Below are 17712 nucleotides of genomic sequence, written 5' to 3'. Positions count from 1 at the left end.
TCTTTTTCTTGAGTGCTGGCCCCCAAGGTGTACCGTAGCCATCATGTAACTATGATTCGGATTATTATTTCCAATGTGCACCACCTTGCATTTGTCCACATTAAATTTCATTTGCCATTTGGATGCCCAGTCTTCTAGTTTCCTAATGTCTTCTTTCAAGATTTCACAGTCCACACATGTTTTAACAACCTTGAATAGTTTTTTATCATCTACAAATTTTATCACCTCACTTGTTGTTCTGATTTCCATATAATTTATAAATATGTTAAATAGTACCAGTCCCAGTGCAGATCCCTGTGGCACTCCACTGTTCACCCTCCTCCATTGAGAGAAATGACCATTTAACCCTACCCTCTGTTTTCTGTCCAATAACCAATTCCTAATCCACACCAGAACCTTGCCTTCTATCCCATGACTCTTTCATTTTCTCAGGAGTCTCTCATGAGGAACTTTATCAAAAGCTTTCTGAAAATCTAGATACACTACAAAACTGGCTCACCTTTATCCACATGTTTATTCATGCCTTCAAAGAATTGAAGCAAATTGGTGAGGCAAGACTTCCCTTGGCTGAACCCATGCTGACGCTGTCCCATTAAATCATGTTTGTCTGTGCATTCTGTAATTTTATTCTTTATAATAGTTTCAACTATTTTCCCCGGCATTGAAGTCAGGCTTACCGCTTACCGGTCTATAATTTCCAGGATCACTAGAACCCTTTTTAAAAATCGGCATCATATTGTAGGATTGTAGGATCTCTGGCGATTGAGCTGAACTACGGGTTGGACTCTTGTCCTCTGTTGGAGTAGCTTTAGATAGTTCAGACGTAATTTGGAGGATCTTATCGGCAAAATGATCAGCTAGGTCTTGGGCGGTGGGAGGTGAAGATGCGATTCCATGTGCCCCAATGAAAGGAGAGTTTAATTTCACTTCAAAACTTTATAACCTCAGGTACAGCCCAAGGCAGATAACAACAGTTAAGAAGAACGCATCAGTAAACAGGATATCCTCACTGAAATTTGGCCATGTATTACTGTATTGTATAGAATAGTGTAGAAAAATGAGAACAAAATAAAGCCTTTATTAGTGCTGTTTCGACCAGCTACAATAATTTTTGAAGCTGTTTTAGTGATATTCAATTTTATTTCATGATATTTATATCTACATATGGGATGCTTTCAAATAAATGAAAAACCTTTTGTCCTCCACCTTTGAAGGCACTGCCTATCCAAGTGGAACAGCTTTAGACTTTTTTACGGATGGCCCAATTTGGCTATTGTTTTGGGTGAACCAGTGTGGCGGCAAGCTCCGCTTATTGGCTTCAACCCATATAATGGGCTATATAGCCTCATACTGATTCCATGCATTAAAACTCCTATGAGTTGACAGGGCGGCGAGGGCGCTATCACGCGCCTCCTCTTCCTGTCGCCAATATTGCGAAAGCGGCGGCGCTCCCGCACAGGACGACGGGAAGGTGGAGCATCTGGGTAGTAGGGGGCGCGCCCTCTTTAGACAGCGCGCGCTCCTCCTGTCCCGCCCCTTGGTAGTAGTCCTGCCCCTCCCTTCCCCTGTGGGAGTGTAGCGAGGGCGCGCGCTCTCTTCACGTCGAGCTCAGGGGGTCCCCACTCCCGACCCTTGGCGGCGGTTTGGGGGGGAAGGGCGGGCAGGTGCAACAAGGCAGGATGGTGTCTCTGGACAGCAGGATGACCCCCGGGCAGAGCACGCTGTGTCGTGGGCTGGCGGGGGTGCTGGGCCGCAGCCTGACCGCCCCTCTGGAAGTGATGAAGGTCTTGGCGCAGGTGGGCAGCCGGCATTCCGAGGGGGGCCTCGTGCACAGCTTCTCGCGGCTGTGCCAGGCCGAGGGCAGAAAGGCTTTCTGGAAAGGGAACGGTGCGGCCTGCGCCCGCCTCCTGCCGTCTAGCGCCCTGCAGCTGTGCGCCTACCGCCGGTGAGTGCTACCCTCCTGCCTTTGTTATTGCGCATCCAATGCATCCAAACTATCCTCTTATTTATTTATTGCATTTGTATCCCACATTTCTCACCTCTTTGCAGGCGCAATGTGGCTTACAATACATCATGTGTAGTGGAAATACATTAGAAAGTAGACATATAGTATTACAGAAGGGTCTTGGGCAACATGATGAAGATAAAGTAGTAAAACAAGCAGATATTAAAGACAATTATGAATATATGTGGAGGAGTTGTGTATACAGTGATACCTCGGGTTTCGTTGATAATCTGTCCGAAAACCGAAACAGACGAAAACCGAGGCAATTATTGCCATATGAATTAATGTAAATCCAATGAGCAGGAGAACGTGTGGGTTGCCCTTTGTTTTCGCAAACTTAGCAGCGAAAACCAAGGCAACCAACGAAATCCGAGACAAAAGTTTAACTGAAAAGATCAACGAAAACTGAAACCGACGATAACCGAAGTAAACGAAAACCAAGGTTCCACTGTATTCATATTGGTTGATCTATCTCTTAAAACTCTGCCCTACCTCCAGTGCTGAAGCATAGAGGAGCCAGCTATGTGGGTGCTTGACTATCCCCAATACTCAACAAACTCCTTGACTATGTCCAGGGAGAGGTACCATAATTTACATAATAATTCTGAAGAGTTAGCTCCTATGCGCCTGCCGAACTTTTACATAGCGCTACGAGGTGTGCACAGCGCAGTATAGACACCTTGAAGAAATGTGGAGTTTACAAGTTGGTCGAGAGATGGACATGGGGGGCAGGACCATATCAGAGATCTTTGCTTGTTGGTGGGGAGACAAGCCTCAGAAGGATGGATGTAGTTTCCAGGGAGAGGTAATAGTAGGAGACTTGCTTGCTGTTAGTTGGTTGAAGTGGACTGCATGCAAACATGACTGGTAGCATAGTTAAGATATTTGGATACCTGTGGCACTGTCTGACTTCTCTTTCCCTTCCCCCCAGCTCTTTCCCCTTCAGATTGTCATTGGAATGTTTTTATGATTCATTTATATATTTTCCTCTTTCTCTCATACTGCCCTGGCCAGAGAGAAGAGGCGTAGCCTAGTGGTTAAACCAATGAACTGGTAACCAGAATGCTAGGTTAAAATTCCACTGCTTCCTCTTTGGGCAAGTCACTTAATCCTCCACTGTATTGGGTGCAAAACTAGATTGTAAACCCTCCAGGGACAGGAACATACCTACTCACCTTGAGCTACTACTGAACAAGTATGACCTATAAGCAAAATGATACATAAGGCAGTGTCTTTCAAAAGCTAGTAAAAAAAATGTATTTTATTCTAAAAGGGTGTCACCTTTATTTTTCACCTTATTTTTAATGTTGTCTGGTTTGCATTTTATCTACTGACTTTTGATGGGCACTGGAAATACACTGAAATCTTGCCCAAACAACGTTTTGCTAAACATTAGCAGTTTTTGGAAGTCGTGATGTGCCATTTAGATTAACAATTTCATGGTAAGATCCCTTAGTTTTATTCTCAGACACCAGGGGTGGGCAACCTTGGTTCTCGAGATCCGCAACTCAGTTGGGTTTCCAGGATTTCCTCAATGTATATACGTGAGGTCTGTTTGCATGCACTGCCTCCATTGTACGCAAATAGATCCTATGCATGTTAATTGGGAAATCCTAAAAACCAACTGGGTTGCCCACCTTTTCCATAAACTGTATGGCAGGTTTTTTTGAGCAGATGTAAGTTTCCATCATAGTGACTGCTTACTCTGACCGAAAACACATGACATCAAAATAACATGTGACCTATACACAGACTCAAATATAGTGCAAAAAAGCCAGTACAGGTGAAAATAACTTTGAGGCTATACTTCCTGTCTTTTTTGTTTTTTTAATGCCCCCTCTGAGACAGTCTAAACAATAGGGACTACAGTAAATATTATGACAGGCAAACTGTCACTACCAAACAATACAATACAGGTGGAGAAAAAAGCCAAACAGCATAAAAAAAAAACCTCCACCACAAAAGTGTAAATTGTTACAGTATTTCAAGTCACTACAGGCCAGTGAGTATGCAAAAGCCAATGGTACCGGGAGGAGTGGTCTGAAATACAACAAAACACATGATGTACTGTTCTAGGCAAAGTATAGTGTAGCTTAAACAGCTAGCTTAAACCATCCCCAAGTAGAAGTTTTACCAGTACACTCTCAATTCATAAGCAAATCTTCTTTATTGTAGTACTCGTAATAATCAAAGAAAATCCAATTTACAGTTCAGTTGCTTAGAAGAGAATTGTTGTCTTCTGCACATAGTCTGTATCTAGCCACCCCAGAGGCAAGGAGATGGCCAGAACCTCAGCCCATCTGAGAGGAAAAGCTATGGCTGTCAAAGGAAATAAGGGGGAGAAACTCAAGGTAAATAAAAGGGGAATGACTTGGGGAGATGGTGAAAACTTTTGATGGAATTAGAGTAAATTAAGGAGGGATCAGATCCTAGAACAGCTGCAGATCACAAAAGCATGCTAGCAAGACTGAGCTCTCTCACACAGCCCGCAGGGGCAGAGAGGGAGGGCTGGCCCTAGCTCAGAGCTAACAGCCAATAGGGAAAGCTCACAAAGAGTCAATCACAGGATACTGCAAACTATAGGAAAAGCAATCCTAATAAACAGAACGGTGCTTTAACATAGACAATGCAATTGAATACAAATAATACTCATACTAAATATACATCACAATGAACACATGATATGCAAAAAGCAAACTTAACTAGGAAGTCTTCAATGCATGCAATACCCAGCAAGGTGCCCCTTATTAAACTGATGCTACATCATTCTTACAACCAAGAATGTGAAGGAAACAGGAGCGATTAGCTCAGAGTACCGTACCCTGAGGCAGTGGATAGCGAAACATGGCGCATGTCAGGGTCTGGTCCTTCACATTAAATCTAAGTCAGTTTAAATGCTTTTGAGATGCGTTTGAAGTGTAACTACAAGTAACGGTTTTATGATTTGAAAAATTTTAACTTTTTGAATACACAATTTAAATTGCGAATAAAGTTAGAAATAGTGACCTATGTTGAGGCAGGCGAGTCGTGGTATAAGCATAACTGTGTGAAACGAGTCACCACCGAGTAGCACTACCATTAGAGGAAGCTGTAAATATGCTGTTGGTGAGTCAGTATAGCAGTGGGTTATGTGAAAATTTGACATTTATATCTGAAGCATCCTCCATGTAGAAATTAAATAAGTACCAAAACACTTGAGTACTGCAGCTGGATTCAAAGAGAGTTAGTTGACTCTTACTCCAGGTCCTTGGTGGGCGGTAAACAAGCAAAATTCCAAAGGGGCACAGGTTTGATTCATCATGCATGCCATCTACTCTTCCTGTTGCTCCCTTAGAGATCCTATGTACTTGTCCCAACCTCTGTTGAATTTAGATACTGTTTTCGTCTCCACCACTTCCACCAGGAGGCTGTTCCATGAATTCACCATCCTTTTTGTGAAGAAGTATTTCCTCAGGTTATTTCTGAGTCTTATCTCCTTTCACCTTCATCCTATGCCCTCTCATTCCAGAGCTTCGTTTCAATTGAAAGACTCTTCTGCATTTATGCCTCATAGGTATTTAAATGTCTCTATCCTATCTCCCTTGTCTTAAAGAATACATATTGAGATCTTTAAGTCTTTCCCCATATGCTTTATGACTAAGAGCACTGACCATTTTAGTAGCCACCCTCTGGACCAGTTCCATCCTGTTTATATCTTTTTGAAGGTGTGGTCTTCAGAATTGTACACAATATTCTAAATGATGTCTCACCGTAGTCTAATACAGAAGCATCATAATCTCCTTTTTCCTACTGGCCATTCCTCTCACTGTGCACCCAAGCAGCCTTCTAGCTTCCACCATAGACTTTTCTACCTGTTTGGTCAGCTTAAGATCATCACATACCACTACATTCTCATGCACAAAAGTTCTTTGTCTTCTAAACTGTACCGTTCCCTTGGGTTTTTGTAGCTCAAATGCATGACCCTGCATTTTTTTAGCATTAAATCTAAAACTGCCATATTCCAGACCATTCCTCTAGCTTCACTTTTGATATCATCCACAAAGAAGCAAAATTTACCAGACAGCCCTTCAGCAATATCGCTTACAAAAATGTTAGAGAACAGCCCAAGAACCGAACCTTTCAGCACACCACTGGTAACCTCCTTTTCCTCAGAATGAGCTCCATTTATTGCTACCCTCTGTTGTTGCCTTCCACTCAACCAGTTCCTATCCTAACCCAGTCAGTCACTTTGGTTTTTTTTTTTTTTTTTGTTACATTTGTACCCTGCGCTTTCCCACTCATGGCAGGCTCAATGCGGCTTACATGGGGCAATGGAGGGTTAAGTGACTCGCCCAGAGTCACAGGGAGCTGCCTGTGCCTGAAGTGGGAATCGAACTCAGTTCCTCAGTTCCCCAGGACCAAAGTCCACCACCCTAACCACTAGGCCACTCCTTCTTTTAGGGCCCATACTGAGGGCATGCAGTTTATTATTAGTCCTTTGTGTGGAACTGTCAAAAGCTTTGCTAAAATCTTAATACACTACATCTAGCGCTCTCTTGATCCAACTCTGGTCACCCAGTCAAAGAAATTAATCAGATTTGTCTGACAAGACCTGCCTCTAGTGAAACCACGTTGCCTCGGGTCCTGTAATCTATTGGATTCCAAAAACTTTACCATTCTCTGTTTTAGAAACGTTTCCATTAATTTATTTACGCAGCTTTCCAGATGTTCCCATCCAAACAGCAATTTGACTTAATCCCCCATCTGAATATAGTTTAGGTTTTTTTTAAATCTGGAACCTTCACTTTTGAATGAACCCCCTCAACACCTATCTTAATATTAAACCACACTATCTGGTGATCACTGGATGTGAGATGATCACCTACTATAACATCAGAAACACTCCAATATGGCCCCATCCCACGTGGGTTCCATTCCTAACTGCTGGGATAGTTCGCCCTGTAGAGTGTCCCTGGTTCTAAAAGACCCCATGATAGGGATACCCCAATCAACTTCTGGCATATTAAAATCACCTATTAGTAGTACATCACTACGGAAACGCAGGCCAAAGTATCGGCCTGCTTATCCGACATTGCTGGCTGGATGTCCAACCGCCACCTGAAACTGAACAGGGCCAAGACCGAGCTTATTGTCTTCCCACCCAAACCCACTTCTCCTCTCCCTCCACTCTCTATCTCAGTTGATAACACCCTCATCATCCCCGTCTCATCTGACCGCAACCTCGGAGTCATCTTCGACTCCTCCCTCTCCTTCTCTGCGCATATCCAGCAGGTAGCCAACACCTGTCGCTTCTTCCTCTACAACATTAGCAAAATTTGCCCTTTCCTCTCTGAGCACACCACCCGAACTCTCATCCACTCTCTCATTACCTCTCGTCTTGACTACTGCAACCTTCTCCTCACTGACCTCCCACTTAGCCATCTATCCCCCCTTCAGTCCATTCAGAACTCTGCTGCACATCTTATCTTCTGCCTGGACCGATATACTCATATCACCCCTCTCCTCAAATCACTTCACTGGCTTCCGATCAAGTACTGCATACAGTTCAAGCTTCTCCCACTAATCTACAAATGCACTCGATCTGCAGCCCCTCCCTACCTCTCTACCCTCATCTCCCCCTACGTTCCTACCTGTAACCTCCGCTCTCAAGACAAATCCCTCCTTTCAGTACCCTTCTCCACCACCGCCAACTCCAGGCTCCGCCCTTTCTGCCTCGCCTCACCCCATGCTTGGAATAAACTCCCTGAGCCCATACGCCAGGCCCCCTCCCTGCCCATCTTCAAATCCTTGCTCAAAGCCCACCTCTTCAATGTCGCCTTCGGCACCTAACCACTTTACCGCTACTCAGGAAATCTAGACTACCCCAACTTGACATTTTGTCCTTTAGATTATAAGCTCTTTGAGCAGGGACTGTCCTTCTTTGTTAAACTGTACAGCGCAGCGTAACCCTAGTAGCGCTCTAGAAATGTTAAGTAGTAGTAGTTTCACAGTTATATTTTGAATGTCTTCAATTAAATCTGGCCACTTCTGCGTGTATATCACACCAATGTAAATACATTTTCCATTCCCTCTTTCTAGATTGACCCACAGTGCCTCTTCCTTACCCTGTAAGGTCCTGCAATTGTGTGGCTTTATTATTATCTTTAACATATAATGCTTTTCCCCCTCCCTTTCTTCCTACCCTGTATTTCCTGAACAGATTATAGCCCAATATAACTATATCCTAGTCATGGTTTTCTGTGAATCATGTCTCTGTGATCGCCACTAAATCCAAATCAGCCGCTTTCATCACAGCCTTGAGATCTAAAACCATATTTCCTATACTTTGGGCATTAGTATATACTGCTTTTCAGACATTGGCCTTGTTTCCCATCTGGACTGATTTTAAATGGTTTAATGAGAAAAGCGATTTAAATATAACTGCCAGACCACCCCTTTCCTAGGCAGTCTAGGGCTGTGATAGCTAAAAAAAAAAAACAACAACCCCAAAATCCTGATGAGCACAAATCTTGTAATTTAGCGGTGTCAGAATCCATCATCCAGGTTTCTGAAATGAATGTCAGACCTATGTCTGAATTGCCTATCATGTCCCTGATGATATGCAGTTTGTTACATACTGACCTTGTATTAAAATATAAACAAGGAACAGATGTTATTAAATCACCAATCAAATTGAAGTCTTCCTCTGTAAGCAACATTGTTTGCTTTGGGGGCATCTGTTACCTGTTATTACTGCAGTATTATGTTCTCGGCTACTTATGTTCTCACATAGGTCACTAATATGCAACCTAGAACTAAAAAAAAAAGTACCAATTTTCTAATATTGGTAGCGAAACTGAGGGTGGGAAATCCATAAATAACACCAGATCCATCCTGAGGTAGAAGTAAAAGTAAATCAAGTATTTGTGTTTAAACTTGTTTTCATGTATATGTCTAAAAACCAGCTAAAAAGAAATGTTTCATTAAGTTCCCCAAAGTTGCCCCCAAAGGGGCAGATTAAGGGGCATTATATGCCCCTTAGGTAGTGCGTTTAAGTGCAGTCCTCAGCTGACAATGGGTGTTGTCAGTGGGAAGGGAGGGACCAGTGCCACAGCGCTGCACAAATGGTAGCCCGAGAGGCCACGTGATGGTGAGTATACAAAGGCAGGGAGACAATCAGCATTTCCTCTGTGCTGACCTTTAGTCAGATTTCAACCTGGCTAGAAATAGTTATGCATTTATTCCTCTGTTTGGAGCCTAGAGATCATTCCACACACTGGATTACAAAGGGCAGATCTTGTGTCTTTGAGACTGTCCTTAGAAATATCAATGTATTGTCTTGGGTGAGGTGATCCTGCTTGAAATATTTTTTTTCTGTGCGAATGCATGGACTTTGTAAGAGCTGATTACCCTTAAAATTTGTGGCACTAGCTTATCTGCTACAAAGGGCATACAAAAATTAGCTCTGAATTGCCCTCTTCTCCATCATTTACCCTATTCAGTTCCATCAAATATAATACCATGCAGGTAAGCCAACAAAACAGATTTTACTATAGTAAGCAGATAATGTAGGAAATGTCTACTTCCTAAGAAGAACCAAATTACCCTGATATTCCTTGGTCTTGGCTACTTTTTCTATTTAAAATCTGCATCAGAATGTGAAGATGTCTATTATTTTTCAGTGTTTTGAGTTTTCATTCCTGAAATTCAGCATGCCTTCATACCAGATGATTGATTTATTTAATTTACAAAAACATTTGGAGGCCTTTTTATTAAAGCTTAGTGTGCGTTAAAAGCTGCGAGTCCTATTCCCTATGGGCGATGTGGCACTTGGTGTGCGCTAAGCTTTAGTAAAAGGGTCCCTTAATATATCATTTGTCAAGAATAGTTTTCAGTGGTTTACAATATACCGATGTAAAAACATAATTGAATAACTACAAACAGATTTTAAAAACGAACTATGGAAACAAAACAAACTTCACTTCCACCCATGTCTATCCAGAAATATCCCTCCTGGGAGAGAACCACTTTCACACTTTTTCCAAACCTCAAATAATCAGGCTCTGTTGTTAAACTTTCAGGTAATAAATTCCACAACTCTGGTGCTACCTGTGCTAAAGCCCTAGAATGCAATCTTCTAATCTCATGAGCCGGCCACTTGAGTCCTCCATGACTAATAGCCATTACTACCATCTGAAGATGACAGCCCTAGCTCATGATATGCTCAATTTACCCAAAACAAGACCTTTAAACTGTATACTTAAACTACAACCAGTGCAGTTCAATCAAATTTGTGGTTATGTGATCCAGCTCACACCAACCCACAAACTGCTGCGTTTAGATTCAACTGTAAAAGATGAATATACTTTGCAGGTAATCCTGCCCAAAGGCCATTACATGAATTCGAACCTGCCAAAATAAACAATTATACAACCACCTGTAAATTCAATGAAGAAAGCAAATTTTTCAGCTGCCAAATCAATCTGACTTTATAGACATAATTTTGGGTGGGCATGGGTGAGGGAGCTAATCTGGTTCCCCTCCTCCGTTACCAATATAACTTATTTACTCTTATAAGCAAGCAAACTACATCTGTGACTTTAACAAAAGAAGTTTGAGATCAAAGTGATATGCTGCCTAGTACACTGTAAAGCCCTCCTGCTTCAATTGCTCTTACAGTCCTACCCTAACTTTCATGTCATGTCCCATCGCTATCCCCTTCATTTTGTCCATATTCAACACCAACCTATGACAAGCGAGTCATTTTAAGTAGCAGAGTATGTTGTAAGAGTCATGGACTGGAAGCTTCTGTTGACACTAAGGGTTCTATATAGATAGAACAGCCTCTTGGAGATTAAAATATTCAGAGACCGTTATGTAAGTGCATTAAGCTTAGTGTGCTTAATTACTCCTGTTTTAGCATATCTCTTATATAGCAGACTTGCCCCGCCTGGTGCATCACGCTGCTTTTGGGAAGATGGCAGATACAAATCAAGGTCAGGTATACATATTAAGTAGCACATTTGAGTTTATCTTGTTGGGCAGACTGGATGGACTTACTATGTTACTATGTATGATAGCACTGGAGGCAGAAGTGATGGAGGAGATGGGAAAAGATGAGGGTCCTTCTCAAATCTGTTCAGATTTTAGCACGTGTTAAATATTAGTGCATGCTAACGCTAGAGACACCTATATATTCCTATGGGTGTCTCTCTTTTTTATTTTATTTTTGTTTTTGTTACATTTGTACCCCGCACTTTTTCCCACTCATGGCAGGCTCAATGCGGCAGACAATGGAGGGTTAAGTGACTTGCCCAGAGTCACAAGGAGCTGCCTGTGCCGGGAATTGAACTCAGTTCCTCAGTTCCCCAGGACCAAAGTCCACCACCCTAACCAGTAGGCCACTCCTCCACTCTAGCATTAGTGCGTGCTAAAAATGCTGGCGCGCCTATAGCACGGCTTAGTAAACAGGGCCCCCAGTGTCTAGACGCATGGCCCCTGTCTATGGACTGTAACTGCAATGATTGGCCCAGTTGTGCTGGAGGGTGGAAAAATTTATAAAACGGGAGAAAAAAAGCTGGTGTTGCAAATGAAAATTCAGGGTGATGTAGTTTAGTCTGCAGTCATTTTTGTTGGCACTTAGCTCAATGGGCTTCTCTCAAAAAAATAATAATAAAAACAAAACACACCACCTGTGGGTCTTATTTCTATTTTCTGTTTTCCTTTCAAGAACAGACATGGTTCTGTTGTGAAGAATCGGAGTGAATTAGAGCGGGGAAGTAGTAGCACAGATGTAGTTCTTTTGTTGTATTTCTGTGCTTTGCACATGCTGGTTTTTTTTTTCTCTTTTACCTGTATATATATTTTTTTTCTGTTTCAGGTTTCTCATGTTCTTTATGGATGACTTGGGTCAGGTTTCTCAATGGCAGGCCATTGTGGCAGGAAGTCTGGCAGGCATGGTTGCAGCAGTAGTGACATATCCTGCTGATGTTATCGAAACACGACTCATAGTGCAGAACAGACTGAAACCATCGTACAGAGGCATTCTTCATGCTTTCTGCTCTATTTATTATCAAGAAGGATTTCTTGCACTCTATCGAGGTGTTTCACTGACAATACTAGGTAATTTAGAAACAATATTTGTTTTGTTGACATTTTGTGTTTATTTGACCATGTTTTGCTAGCTCCATTGTATTTTATGCTGTGATATCTGTTACTGGGAAGAATATACATTAGAGTCTCTGGATATTTGCTTCCTAATCCTGCCTCTGATAGAGGACCCCAAATTGATTGGGATTTGAACTTTATTTTCCACTTTTACAACTGAACAAGCATTTCAGTAAAGCAACAAAGAAACAGAGCAACAGAGAACAAAAGAATGTGTACCTAGAACAAGGAAAAATCTCATAGAGACCATAACAAAAAAGAAGAAAAAAACACCCTTATGATGTCCCTACTATATCCAACAAAAAATGGTCCAAGTCTCCCGCAAAACACACAAACAACAACAAAAAGAGCGGAAGAAAAGCCAAAACAGACCAGATAAAAACCATAGGGAGTAAGAGCACCAAAGAAGTTTATTAAGACCCAACACGGTCCGTGTTTCGGCCAACCGGCCTTCTTCAGGGGTCTAAATCAAACAAAACATAACGCAATCAAAATATATACAAACTTAAGTATATATAGATACAAATATAAAAAACCTTACAACTCAAATATAGCAATACCAAAAAAAGTTTAAAAACAAAGTTAAAGACAAAATCACAATCATATTAAAACACTGACATATGAAATGTTGGAAATGTTTTGAAATGTCAGAAATATTCTAAGAACATGGCAGTGAAGAAGTGTAGAATTAAAATTAAAACAAAGGTTTAAGAATCCAAACGAATGAATACAATAGTGCTATATCAGATATAATTACATCTTCAAAATTTATAATTGATGAATAGATTAAAATTGCATGCTGGGAACTGATAACCACCTTAAACATAAAAACATATAGGCAATATACAACTATAACCTACCTTCAAATTGACGTATATGGATGTGCCTCCTGAATGCTCATGAAATGAAAGGCATAAACTTATAAATTTTGAAGATGTAATTATAATATGAGTAAATTTTGAATTATATCTTATTATCAAATGTACATATGCCCTCATTTTCATACTGGTTTGTATGTGTATCTGGATATCTGATATAGCACTGTTGTATTCATTCGTTTGGATTCTTAAACCTTTGTTTTAATTTTAATTCTACACTTCTTCACTGCCATGTTCTTAGAATATTTCTGACATTTCAAAACATTTCCAACATTTCATGTGTCAGTGTTTTAATATGATTGTGATTTTGTTTTTAACTTTGTTTTTAAACTTTTTTTGGTATTGATATATTTGAGTTGTAAGGTTTTTTTATATTTGTATCTATATATACTTAAGTTTGTATATATTTTGATTGCGTTATGCTTTGATTTTAGACCCCTGAAGAAGGCCGGTCGAAACACGGACCGTGTTTGGTCCTAATAAACTTGTTTGGTGCTCTTACTCCCTATGGTTTTTATCTGGTCTGTTTTGGCTTTTCTTCCGCTCTTTTTGTTGTTGTATGTCCCTACTATATCCCCATTCTAAGATACAGTACCCTCATCTCGCATTAATACACTTTCAGCCTGCCCAGCCATAACCAGAAACATGCACATACCACACTGTCCATATCCACTCGAGCCATCACACCCTAGCTCAGCCTACCAAAGGTGGTTATTCTCCACAAAAACCCACTTTAGACATATATGCTTTGAATGGTGTCCAGATTGCTACCAACACAGCCATGGTTTCTTCGTCATAGCTGTTGATTTCTCCATAAGAACATAAGTGTTGCCATACTGGGATAGATGGAAGGTCCATGAAGCCCAGCATCCTGTTTTCAACAGTGGCCAATCCAGGTTACAAGTACCTGGCAGGATCACAAAACAGTACAATACATTTTATGCTGCTTATCCTAGAAATCAGCAGTGGATTTTCTCCAAGTCCATCTTAACGGTTTATGGACTTTTCTTTTAGGATGTTATCCAAACCTTTTTTTTAAATCTACTAAGCTAACTGTTCTTACCACATTCTCTGGCAAAAAATTCCAGAGTTTAATTACATGTTGAGTGTAGAAATATTTTCTCCGATTTGTTTTAAATGTACTAATTTGTAGCCTCAATATGTGCTCCCTAGTCCTAGTATTTTTGGAAAGATAAACAAGTCACGTCTTCTTGTTTCACTCCACTCATTATTTTATAAACCTCTATCATATCTCCCCTCGGCCATCTTTTCACCATTCTTTTTTTTTTTTAACATATTTTATTGAAGACTAGTAAAAAAGGCCCGTTTCTGACACAAATGAAACGGGCGCTAGGAAGGTTTTCCTTGGAGTGTGTATGTTTGGGAGAGTGTATGTGAGAGTGACTGTTTGAGAGTCAGAGTGAAAGTGTGAGTGTGTGAGAGAGAGAGTGAGTCTGGGTGTGAGTGTGTTTGTGAGAGAGTGTGTGTGAGAATGAGAGTGTGTGCAAGTGTGTATGTGAGACACAGTGTGAGAGAGAGTGTGTGTGTGTGGACAAGAGAGAGAGTGTGTGTGAGACACAGATTCTCTGTGAGAGTGAGTGTATGACACCAAGCGAGTGTGTGAGTGACTGTGTGGCACATAGAGAGTGAATGTGATACTGTGTGAGACAGAGTGTGTGAGAGTGAGAGTCAGAAAGACATTGTATATGAGAGAGAGAGTGTGAGCCGTGCCCTCCCAATCCATGGCCATCTGTCCCCTGCCCCCTCCATTCATCCTTTTCCAGCAATTCCCCTCTCTCCCTGAGCCCTGCCCTCCCAATCCATGGCCATCCATGTTTGTCTGTCACCTGGCCCCTCCATTCATCCCTATCCAGCATTTCCCCTCTCTGCCTGAGGCCTGCCCTGCAATCCATATCCATCCATGCCCATCTGTCCCCTCCATTCATCCCTATCCAGCAATTCCCCTCTCCCTGAGTCCTGCCCTTCCAATCCATGGCCATCCATGCTCATCTGTCACCTGGCCCCTCCATTTTTCCCTATCCAGCATTTCCCCTCTCTGCCTGAGGCCTGCTCTGCAATCCATATCCATCCATGCCCATCTGTCCCCCTCCATTCATCCCTATCCAGCAATTCCCCTCTCCCTGAGTCCTGCCCTTCCAATCCATGCCCATCCATGCTCCTCTGTCACCTGGCCCCTCCATTTTTCCCTATCCAGCATTTCCCCTCTCTGCCTGAGGCCTGCTCTGCAATCCATATCCATCCATGCCCATCTGTCCCCTCCATTCATCCCTATCCAGCAATTCCCCTTTCCCTGAGCTCTGCCGTCCCAATCCATGGCCATCCATGTTACTCTGTCACCTGCCCCCTCCATTCATCCCTATCCAGCATTTCCCCTCTCTGCCTGAGGCCTGCCCTGCAATCCATGCTCCTCTGTCCCCTGCCCCCTCCATTCATCCCTTTCCAGCATTTCCCCTGTCTGCCTGAGGCCTGTCCTGCAATCCATATCCATCCATGCCCATCTGTCCCCTTCATTCATCCCTATCCAGCAATTCCCCTTTCCCTGAGCCCTGCCCTCCCAATCCATGGCCATCCATGTTACTCTGTCCCCTGCCCCCTCCATTCATCCCTTTCCAGCATTTTCCCTCTGTGCCTGAGGCCTGCCCTGCAATCCATATCCATCCATGGCCATCTGTCCCCTCCATTCATCCGTATCCAGCAATTCCCCTTTCCCTGAGCCCTGCCGTCCCAATCCATGGCCATCCATGTTACTCTGTCACCTGCCCCCTCCATTCATCCCTATCCAGCATTCCCCTTTCTGCCTGAGGCCTGCCCTGCAATCCATGCTCCTCTGTCCCCTGCCCCCTCCATTCATCCGTTTCCAGCATTTCCCCTCTCTGCCTGAGGCCTGTCCTGCAATCCATATCCATCCATGCCCATCTGTCCCCTTCATTCATCCCTATCCAGCAATTCCCCTTTCCCTGAGCCCTGCCCTCCCAATCCATGGCCATCCATGTTACTCTGTCTCCTGCCCTCTCCATTCATCCCTTTCCAGCATTTCCCCTCTCTGCCTGAGGCCTGCCCTGCAATCCATATCCATCCATGCCCATCTGTCCCCTCCATGCATCCCTATCCAGCAATTTCCCTTTCCCTGAGCCCTGCCGTCCCAATCCATGGCCATCCATGTTACTCTATCACCTGCCCCCTCCATTCATCCCTATCCAGCATTTCCCCTCTCTGCCTGAGGCCTGCCCTGCAATCCATGCTCCTCTGTCCCCTGCCCCCTCCATTCATCCTTTTCCAGCAAGTCCCCTCTCTGCCTTCCATGACCCCCCCCCTCGCATCCATGCTCCTCTCTCATGTCCCAGCCTGGCCCGCCCTCTTCTCCTCCCCCCCTTCGCATCCATGCCCCCCCCCCCCCCCCTTCGCATCCATGCATCGTGTGGTTTTTTGTTTTTTTTTTTCTTCTTTTAAAATTTACCCCGTGGCGGTTCCGGCAGCGAAGCGTCAGGGAAGGAGGCGGCGCTCTCGACGTCTAGCCTTCCCTTCGCTGTGTTCCGCCTTCTTTTGACGTCATCCTTGACGTCAGAAGAAGGCGGAACACAGCGAAGGGAAGGCTAGACGTCGAGAGCGCCGCCTCCTTCCCTGACGCTTCGCTGCCGAGCGAAGCGATTGGTTGAGTGTCATTGCTCCGCCCTCGACGTCATCACGTTTGACGCGTGGGCGGGGCAGACACAATGGGATCTCACCCTCTTCACTTCTGGCTAAAAGAGGCTTCAATAGAACGTTGGAGGTGCGTTTTATATAGAGAGATTTTGTTTTTTTTTACACCCAACTGGAAACATCACTGATCAAACAGTCACATAAGGATTAGCTTACAACAACAAAGCGTCACTTATCATAGCATACAAACAGTATAAAATTCCCTCTTCACATCTTTTCCACATTTCCCTTTCCCCCTCCCTCCCTCTCATTTCGATCTCCCCCCCCCCCCCCCCCTGGAAGCCAGATTCTCTCTCGTTTCTCCTCATATGGGCCCCAAACTTTCTGAAACATCACTAGCAAGCCTTTCCTCATCGCAGTCAGCTTAGCCATTTGGTAAATGTATTCTACTTTATAACCTACCCTCTGCAGGGAGGGAGTTTCCAATGTTTTCCAAGCCCTCGCCAGCTGCATCTTGGCCGCAGCTAATATTTGAACTACAAGCTTATGTTCCTGCACCTTCGTTTTTTTTGGGCGGGCATGTAGCAGGCAATACTCTATCTGACGTGTATAGCCCCCGGTACCCAGGCCATTAACTACCTTTATTATTTGTTCCCAAAATGCACACACCTTGGGACATTCCCACCAGATGTGTAGAAAAGATCCCTGGCCCCCACAATTACGCCAGCAACTCTTGGATACGTTCGGATAGATCTTATGAAGACGCACTGGCGTATAGTACCACCAGAATAACATCTTATACCCGTTTTCAGTCACCGGCTGAGTGATTGATGAGCGCAACAAGAACCTAAAACTGTTGGCCCACCAGCTTATGGAGAAGTTCTTTTGCATCGCTTTCTCCCATCTGTCTGTATAGAATTCTAGCGGGGAGGACATGAGCAAAAGTGCTTTATAGAGTCTAGTTATACATCCCTTCCCTCCCCCCTCTCTTAGCGCCCGTTCTAAGCCCGTCTCTGCCAGCTC

General features: G+C 43.3%; 1 protein-coding gene across 1 annotated transcript in view; it reads left to right on the top strand.

Annotated features, from left to right (window-relative positions):
- Positions 1-1505: 1505 nt before the first annotated feature.
- The window catches only part of SLC25A43 (solute carrier family 25 member 43), a 47714-nt gene continuing 31507 nt past the window's right edge, over positions 1506-17712 (top strand). The window contains exons 1-2 of the mRNA XM_030210185.1: positions 1506-1945; positions 11865-12106. Of these exons, the coding sequence (XP_030066045.1) occupies positions 1680-1945; positions 11865-12106 (508 nt within the window). The 5' untranslated portion in view covers positions 1506-1679. The remainder of the gene's footprint in view (positions 1946-11864; positions 12107-17712) is intronic.

Source organism: Microcaecilia unicolor, chromosome 7 (genome assembly GCF_901765095.1).
Source record: "Microcaecilia unicolor chromosome 7, aMicUni1.1, whole genome shotgun sequence".
Taxonomy (NCBI): Eukaryota; Metazoa; Chordata; class Amphibia; order Gymnophiona; family Siphonopidae; genus Microcaecilia; species Microcaecilia unicolor.
The sequence above is the reverse complement of the archived record's forward strand: the minus strand, read 5'-3'. Positions and strand labels throughout refer to the sequence as shown.